The sequence below is a fragment of the Meleagris gallopavo genome, chromosome 13, assembly GCF_000146605.3.
Source record: "Meleagris gallopavo isolate NT-WF06-2002-E0010 breed Aviagen turkey brand Nicholas breeding stock chromosome 13, Turkey_5.1, whole genome shotgun sequence".
Taxonomy (NCBI): domain Eukaryota; kingdom Metazoa; phylum Chordata; class Aves; order Galliformes; family Phasianidae; genus Meleagris; species Meleagris gallopavo.
This window is the reverse complement of record NC_015023.2, coordinates 10,562,841-10,572,108: the sequence shown is the minus strand read 5'-3', so window position 1 is coordinate 10,572,108 and position 9,268 is coordinate 10,562,841. Positions and strand designations below refer to the sequence as shown.

Below are 9,268 nucleotides of genomic sequence, written 5' to 3'. Positions count from 1 at the left end.
ACGGGTGGGGCTCCGCTCGGCCCGTATTCTCGTAGCCCGGGGCTGGGTTGGGGGTACGGAGCTGAAGCAGGCGGTGCCGGGGCTGCGCCTCAGTGCTGTGCTGAGAGCTGGGCCCAAAGCTGAGAGAAAGACGGGGAGGCTCTGGAGCGTGTCCAGATAAAGGGAGCGGAACTGTGAGGGGTCTGAGTGCGGTCCTGTGGGAGCGGCTGAGGGAACGGGGTGGGTCTCAGTGTGGAGAAGAGGTGCGCGTGGAGCTGCAGCCTTGACTGGAGGATGTGGGGAGGGGTTCAGCCTCTGCTCTTCGGTAACAGCGATAGGGGGAGAGTGATGGCCTCGAGTTAGGTGTGGGAGTCCCCGTCTCTGGAGGTGTCCCAGAGCTGTGGGGATGTGGCACTGAGAAACGTGGGCACGGTGGGGTTGGGGATCTGAGAGCTCTTTTTCAACCTCGATGATCCTGTGACTGAGCTCCAGAGCAGCCACTGCTCATGCTGCCTTTGTGCAGCCACAAGGCCTGGAGGTTGGTGTGGGGTGAGGTGGGACAGTGATAGAGCAAATCTACAGAAAGGCAGCTTCATAGAACGGCTGGGTTGGAAGGGACCTGAAAGTTTCCCATAGCCCAAGTGTCCAAAGCCCCATCCATGGCCCTGAACACCACCAGCAATGGAGCACCCACAGCAGCAGCAGTGCCAGGGTCCCATCTCTCTCTGAGTAAATAATTTCTTCCTAACATCTAGCCTACATCTTCCTTCTTTTAGTTTGAAGCCATGCATTCTCCCTTGTCCTGCAACTATCAGACTATGTAAGAAGTCACTTCTATCTTTTTTTCTGAATTCCTTTTAAGTATATGAAGGATGCATTGAAGTCTCCCCAGAGCCTTCTCCAGTATAAACAAGCCCAGCTTCCTTTGCCTTTCTTCATAGGAGAACTGCTGCAGTCCTATGAGAGTCTTCGTGGTCTCTGCTCCTGCTCCAGCAGCTCCACATCCTTCTTGAGCTGTGCTGGGGGCCCCAGGCTTGGACACCGTAATCCACATGGGACCTCATGAGTGCAGAGCAGAGGGGGACAATATTCCCCCTCATCCAGTTTCATTATTAGCCATAGAAAGCTAATTGTTTGAAGTTTCTCTTGTTTCTGGAACACGTAGGTGACCCAAAATTGTATTTCTTTTACTATAAAAAAATACATTTTTCCTTCCCAAAGGCTCTCTGCTCCAAAAGGAGAACTCAGTGTGGTGATGGGGAACTCTTTATTTCACGAGCGATTCAAAAATCGCTACCACTTAATCTACTTCCACTTTCTGGTTCTGTTTAAGTTTCACTTACACATTTTGATGTCGCATGGAGTGTGGCTGCTTTCCAAGGCTATTACCGCAATGATGTTTTGCCATGCTAGCTGCAGGCAGCTCTGAGCAGTCTCTTGTGACACAGACTTCTCTAAGTTTTGGCGTTGGCGTTTGTTTTTGTTCACGTACCTACTGAACACCGAGTCTCTTCCCTTTTCTTGTGCCTTCAGGGTTGTGCTGGCCTGGCTCCCACTAGGGCAGGGCAAGGGGCTAAACACCAGCTAATTCCCCAGCTTCAGTGTCCCACTGTGGTGCCCACCAGCCTCTGGGGAGCGTTTTCTTCTTCCCTTTCTCCGGAGCTGATGTCACCACTCTGCTGTCCATAAACACTGACGTGAGCCATTCCTGTTGCTGCAAATAGAGCAAAACATGTATCATCTTTCTCTGTTGGCCTGGATGCTTTTCTGTAGTGATTACTTTCTTGCTTTTGGCTGCAAAGGATAAACTGCAGCTGATGAAAGCTTATTGCACCTACCAATGTGCTGTAACAGTCCTCATCTGCAACAGGAAGTGCAGCATGGGTGTGCTGGCTGGTTACAGGGCTGTATTTGTGACCTCATGCTGCATGGCTGTGCTGCTGCCCTATTCACAGGACAGGTAAACTGAGATGTTGTGCCCAGGCATCTCAGTGCTGGGCTGCCCCAGAGCTGCATGGGCTTGCTGTGTCCATAGCATAGTTGTTGATTTATTGACCTTGTTCTTCATCAGCAGGCAAGTTTTAAATATTCTTCTAGCAAGTGAGTAATAGCTGCAGTTATGTCTGTAGGCATCAGTGCTCGTGCTGATGCATTAATGCCATTCAGGCTGTTTGGTAATAGGAAGCTTGCCTTGCTTTCCAGGGAGCCACCTCCTGCCCCTGGTTTAGGTGTGTTATGTGTGGCAGCAGCAGTGGGGCTCAGCTGCCATCTCACAGGAGCTTTGCAGCACTCGTTACCTGGCAACAGGACGTGGGATTTCAGTTTTTCAGCATGAATGTTTCCAAGACAGGTGGCTTTGACTTCTGTGCAATCGCATGTAGGCACTGGTGGAGTGAGCTTGCTCTCCTGTGAGGATGGTCAGCTATTCAGGGGACGTGGAGGCCACCAGGCAACTTGCCCTTGGCCAAAGGTATGAAGGCAGGACACATGCACCCCTCAAAGCAGAGGTGAAGCTCTGAATAAGCGGTTGCTTTGTCCTAAACTTGAGTGCTGTGAGTTTCCATGTGCTGAGTAAACCAAGGGAAAGCTGTGGGAATCCCATAGGCACAGCTGCATGGTTTTGTAGCTCAGTTGCTTGAACAGCTCTGGCCTTTAAGGTCACATCTTAGAGAATGGTTTTGGAAAGCATTATTTCCAGCCAACCCCAAGTGCTGTATGTGCTGCTGTATGTACTTCTGGACTGCAGAGATCTCTGAAGAGTGAGAACACACTGGAAATAACATATCAAGAACCCTTTGGCATGGAATGTAAATATGAGATTCAGTAAATCTGAACTGTTGTCCCTGCCTTTCTGATACAAGAACGTTACCTCCTTGAACCTCATAAACTCCTCATTCCCATTTATTGGTCTCTCTGGTCTGCTGGGATTCCTCATGTAAGACAAGCATTGTGACTTCAGCTTTTTATATAAGTTCCTTAGATGGGAGACCTTCCTTTTCCCAGCCAACTCAGTACATTCTACCTGATAGATCAGTAGAATCTGACTGAAAACATGTGGAGGGAGTGTATTTCATGCAGCACTATTTCTTTTAGATGGCTCCTGTGCATGGTTGGTTGTGCTTTTTCCTAGGTTCAGTGAATGAGAACCAGAGACCGTCAAGTTCCTATAATGGAGACCTGAATGGGCTGCTGGTGCCTGATCCCCTCGTGGCTGGAGATGGACCTTCACTGGGAAAACCAGTGCACCGCAGCATTTCTCTGGGAGCTGTGCAGGAGAAGCAAGTCATGTAAGTGTTGAAGAAAGGCTGAGAGTGGGTAAGAAGCAGTGAAAAATTACTGGTGGTGGGCCTGGGTGAGCGTGCTGGGAATCTGAGCGAGTTTTACATTGAGCTCAGCTGACAGCTGTGAGTCAGTGCTGCTGGTCAGAGCTCTGGGGGTGCTGATGCACTGAGCCTGACTGCTGTGCTGTGCAGGAACTGAAGAACTCAGCAGGGCTGTTTAGAGAGGAGAGCAAAACTGGTTGCATACTGACACTTGAGTCAGGATGGAGGTAAATTAGCAAGGCTGCAGGGAAAGCCAGCATCTGCATTTGCATGTAGAACTCCAGCTGGATTCTTGCAGGCATCTGCGTTACCTGAGAGGTAACTTAAGCCAGTTTGCAGTAAAGACTGTGCACTTGTCAAAGTGTTCTTCTCTCCCCATTATTTAAAATAGAAAAGCTACTCCTTGAGCTAGATGTCTGCCCAGCTCTGCTGAGCTCTGCACGTGCATTGGTGTATTTTGGACAGCATTAATGCTTTTACTGCTTACATGTAAAGAACATGTGTGTAGAGCAGTGCAGATTTGCTCTTTGTAAAGAGTAATCAGAGTAAATGCAAATCCAGAACTGCTGTCATATGTCAGTCTAGTGTAAAGCTTGGCTTCATGCAGTGTCTCTTCCTTACATCAGAACTCATGTAAATATCTTTTATTTGGGTTTTCTCTTTGTAGTTGTGAGGAAAGGTTTTATGAGATGCGTGAGCAGCATGCTTTGCTGATGCAGTTCAGCTCGTTGGCTTTGCTTTATTTGCACCTCATGTTGGACAGTAGTCAAGGCTGCTCTAACCAAATATAGGTCTGTGCACAAGTCAAATAGGCTAATTGTCTGTGAGAAGCTGAACAAGCCAAGTGTTTGGCTCTTCTCAAACTGACATACAGAGCAGGGAGACTTAAGTGAAAGCAGTTTCTCTTTTCAGTCGTTCAGGTCAAACCTCTTAGATGCACTGATTCTCCTTCTGTGTTGCTGTTAACATTGTGAACAACAAATATGTGACCTCTGTGCTTTTCCTGTGGAGTCCAGTCTAATTTTTTTTGCCCTTTGCTTTTCTCGAAAGCTGCCTTTCTGGTGACGACAGCTCCACTTGCATAGTTATATCAGCAAAGGATGTGGAAATAGTGGCCAGCAGCGATTCCAGCATCACCAGTAAGGCCAGAGGGAGTAACAAGGTAAGGAGCATGAGGGAGCATGATTCTGTCTATTCTTTTCAGCCACATCAGCTCAGTGTTTTGATATTTTAAACAGAAATGCCTATCTTCTTTCCTGTGTTGTAGGAGTTTGTCAGGGAGCTTAGCAAGGGGAAAAGAACTGGAGCAGTGTCTTGTGATTGATTGCTACTGTTAGTCTAAAGTCTGGCCAAGTTGCATTCTCATTCTCAGGAGGGATTCCACGATCTAAGCTGGGCTTTCCTGGGAAAGTGCCCTTCTTCCCTGAACAGATTTATTTTGATGATTGTTTCTGTGCTGGAAGTTCTTTTCTACAGAGGGAGGGTTGCTCTTGGCAGCTCCCTAGCCCCAGTCTTACAGAAGGCTCCATCCAGCAGGTCAGGGCTGCAGAGGAACCACAACACTGAGATATTGCTCAAATAAAACCAGAATTCTGTTTCTTGGAAAAAGCAAGTGCCAATGCAGCAAATAGATTTGTATTTCAAAAGTGTCTCCAAGAACTGAGAAGCCAGATGTAGTGCCAACAGGGAGCTAAAGGCCTCTTGGTTGTAGCTGAAGGGTAAGCACTTGTTCTGAGTATGACAGATTTGGTGAGTCGCATTCCTTCTTGCAATGGAAGTAAATATTCATCAGCCTTCATTACTTTGAATGTTCAGGACTTTAGTACTTGGCATTCAATATGCAATTTTTCTTAGCAACTGCTACTTCAAAGTTTCTTGTTAAGCATTAGAGGTCTTTCCAAGAGGAAATTGTATTTGGCAAATTTGTTCCAGGAAAAATTTATTCTAGACTCTTCTCATATATTTTTTTTTCTTGAGCAGGTGAAAATACAGCCTGTTGCTAGATATGACTGGGAGCAGAAGTACTATAATGGCAATCTGATAGCTGTTTCAAACTCTTACCTGGCTTATGCCATTAGAGGTGAGGTACCTTCTTGTTTTTGCTGTTTTGCTCTGTGTATATTTACAGTAGGCAAAGTTTGCATCAGAAGAAAGTAACTATAAGTGAAATGCTTCTTCAGTGCCTGACCAGTGTGGTGCAACAGGAGTAAGAGTAAAACTTGGAGGTACAGGGGAGGAAAGAGATGGTGGTGTGGGAGAGTTTGCAATGAGAAGGAGAAGCTTTCTGAGGGTAGAAATAGGTTTCACTGGACAGTATGTAGATGTTCACAATATTCATCTAATGAACTGTTTCTGTAGCAAACAAGCTTCTCTGCACAGAAACAGCCCCGTGGTAATTTGAGTAGATGCTTGTAATGGATTTGCTTCCATAAATTTAGAGTTGTGCTTAAGGCTAAATTTAGAGGAGGCAAAGAGCAACGCAAAGGCAGCATGTTTTGTAGGAGAGAAAAGCAGAACAATGCAGGTACAGTTTGTGAAACAGTCTTTCTGGAACAAATGAGCACTTACATCTACAAGGCTCTTTTTGCTCTCATAGAACCACACAGTGTTTGGGGCTCTTTGGTCTCTTTCTTCTTAGTTGTAGCCCCCATCCATTTGTCTGGCCTTTTACAAAACCTACTACTCCACTTTTGTGGTTTTTTTCCCAGCTGAGGTTATCCTGCAGCAACTTTAGGTTTTTAGAATGCCTTACCCTTTTTTGAAGTGTTAAAACTTGTGTGCGGTAGTGTGTTGGGCAGCTAGGTGGAATTGGAAACAACGTGGTCCCCATAAGACTGCCTGCATAATAACAACATTTATCTGAAATGGGGAAGCTGAAAATTTTGGCTAGAATATGCATGCATTCAAGCATGCTCCTTTCAGTGCCTTTTCCAGGTGAATGATTATGCTTTTTGCGTTCTCCTTATGGAAGATGATTTGAGCTACCTGTCTGTCAGTGACTCCTTTTGTCCAGTTACTAAAAATGAAGTTGCAATTAAAGTTAATTTGCTTTCTCTGGGGGTCCATCTGGAAGATGTGGCGGCTTTGTAATCACCTAAATTAATAAAATAATTCAGGCACTGCATTAAATGAAAACATCTTTCTAGAGGAAAAAATGTGTTGAGAGTTGTGAGAAATGAACTTCTGTTGATTATTTCTTAGGTAGAGCAACTTAGGACTCGAGAAACTTTGTGCTCAAGAAACACTGCAGAAGATATGGGGAATTCCCCTTGCAAGGCAGGGGAAATGCTTCTTGATGCTTCCATTTCCTCCTTCTGCACCAAAGCTGAGAAATGCAGGGAATATTTTTGCATGCATCCTGGGTCTTCAGGGCGTTTGATAATGTGATGTCCATGGGTTTTCAGTGTACTGCAGATTGAGAGCAGTTGATGGCAGGATGGGTGCTGGGAATGACAAACAGAGAGGCAGGGGAACTGCACGGATACACAGTGACTTTTCCCCTCTGTTTTTTCTGCAGCTGCCAGCAATGGCTCTGCTATGGTGCGAGTGTTGAGCGTCAGCACTGCGGAGCGGACCTTGCTGAAGGGATTCACAGGTGGTGTGGCAGACCTGGCTTTTGCTCATCTCAACTCCAACCAGCTGGCGTGCCTGGATGAGGCTGGCAACCTCTTTGTCTGGCGCCTGGCCATGGAGAAAGACAAAATCCAGTATCTTGTCAAAACAAGCTTCATCTCGGTGGTAGGGTAATGATTAGATGTGAATGCAAACTCAGAGTTGCAGCACCTACTGTGGCCATCTAGTCCAACAACCCTGCAATGAACAGGGACACCACAGCTCTATCAGGTTGCCCAGAGCCAGGTCCAGCCTGGCCTTGAATGTCTTCAGGGATGGGGCATCCACCATCTCTCTGGGCAACCTGTGCCAGTATCCACCAGGATATGGTGTGTTAGGTTGCAGCTTCTTCATTTTAATTGTATCCACTCGTTCCAAATGGATCCGATGTGTGGATGGACGAGAGCACTCAGCCTGGGGCCACGTGGTAGCTTTTCTGGCTCTCTGTGGTATCGTTGTTGCTGCAGTGGCAGCTGAAATAACTTAATCTGTCCATCAGCAGTTGTGTGGATAACACATTCAGATGGGAGTATGTGCTTTTTTGCTTATCCTGCTCCTATCTGCAGCCTGCGAGAGAAAATTAACAGAATCTATTAGCTTTTGTAAGCTTAACTGCTTCTACAGTGAAGAAAAGCTGGTTTGCCTTGCTATTTCTTTTTTAAACCACAGTCCTTTTAATTGATTAATTTAAATAGCGATGATCCAAAAAACGTGAGGTTTAGTAGTATTTACCAGAGGCCCAAATCTGAAAAGCCAAAAAGCTATGTTTCTTAACTGTGGTGATCAGAGAGGAGATCTTGGTGAACATCAAACGACCTGACGGTACCCCTCTGAACACCTCTCGAAGAATCATCTGGTGCCCCTTCATCCCAGATGATAATGAAGAGAACAGTGAAGAGGGAAGTCAAACGCTGGCATTGCTGCACGAGGACAGGGTAAGGAAACGTTGCTTTTGAAGATTATCTCGTGTTATTATGAGAGGGAAAGAATCTAATGGAGGAAGGAGCCCATGTAAATGGTTAGAGATGTCAAGGCTTCCGTAGTCATCTGTGCTGGGGATCCTCCCATAATGAGATGCACGATTCCTCTCTTCTGAAGAGAGGTTGTGCTGATCTTTGAGGGGCTCGGAAGGAAGGAAAGTGCAAGTTTTGCTCAGCATCAAATAGTGAACACCACTAGAAACAATGTGGAGGGTCAGGGGCATCATTCCCTTGTTCAGGCTTGGCCAGTAGGCAGGAGAGGGATGAGCAGCAACTGCAACTGCCATGAGCAGTGCCAGGAAAGCATCTAATGGCCAAGGTGGAGAGGGGAAGGGTTGTGACACATAGTTCCATGGGGCTGATATGTTGGGTAAAGATGTAAGAAATTCTGGGCTGTGTGAGACCAATACTTGTAGAAGTAAACCTGTATGTTATTTCCAGGCAGAGGTCTGGGATTTGGACATTATCCGCTCAAACAACAGATCCTGGCCAGTGGAAGTGCCTAACATCAAAGAAGGCTTCATTGTAGTGAAAGGCCACAGCACGGTATGGCTCTGCTTCATTTTCTTCACTACTGTCACATTCTGATTGCTACAGATCATTTAGGCTCTCTTTGAGTTTTGCTGTGTCTGGAGCTGGAGTCCTTAAGGCAGTTTGCTGTGGGAAAAGTTCCTTGTCCATCCACCCAGTCACCCACAACCTTCTGGTTATGTGATTAAGTGCACACGTCATTGCTAAGTGACCTCTGTTTCATGAGCCAAGGTGCATTTATAGTCATTTGCTTTGCAAGTGGCTTTTGAAAAACTCACTTGTACTTCCAAAGGCCTGTTTGACATCCTGGGCTGTATTTCAACTATTTTCTTGGATATCACAGTAAATGGAAAACCTAACAGTGCTATTTGTTGCTGGATGAGAAGGGGAAAACTAAGCCCAACAGCTGAGCATCCAGGAGGTGATAATGTTGAATGTGAAAGGTACAACTGGAAAGAATCCCATTTCACTTCCTGAAAGGGAAAATGACTAATTAATTATATCACCCAGATAAAAGAAAGTAATTCATGCTTGTGAAAAGCCAGAAAATCCCAAAACAAAGCGAGCTCTGCTCATAATATGAGTAATGATGGAAACAGTAGCAGAATAATCCGTATAATCCATGGTGTTTAACTTGCTGTTTGGAAAAGTAGATTATTAATTATTATTATTACTGAAAAGAAAAGTCAGTTTTTCTCTGAAGTGTTGTGTAGTGAAGTATGTGTTAGAAATCAGTCTGATCTCTGGTTCTGTCAGCATGTTAATCACATTCCTGTTTGAAAAGAGCATTCTTTCTCCCTGAAATGCTATAAAATTGCTTTCCTTAATCTTTTTTTTTTTTTT

At 45.7% G+C, this 9,268-nt stretch overlaps 1 protein-coding gene across 1 annotated transcript; it reads left to right on the top strand.

Annotated features, from left to right (window-relative positions):
• Positions 1 to 3,057: 3,057 nt before the first annotated feature.
• LOC104913026 (enhancer of mRNA-decapping protein 4-like) lies at positions 3,058 to 8,497 on the top strand. The gene is made up of 6 exons (XM_019619650.1): positions 3,058 to 3,266; positions 4,353 to 4,464; positions 5,283 to 5,382; positions 6,820 to 7,009; positions 7,702 to 7,849; positions 8,336 to 8,497. Exons 1-6 carry the CDS (start codon positions 3,073 to 3,075, stop codon positions 8,480 to 8,482), a joined length of 891 nt encoding a protein of 296 aa, XP_019475195.1. The 5' UTR covers positions 3,058 to 3,072; the 3' UTR covers positions 8,483 to 8,497.
• The last annotated feature ends 771 nt before the right edge of the window (positions 8,498 to 9,268 follow it).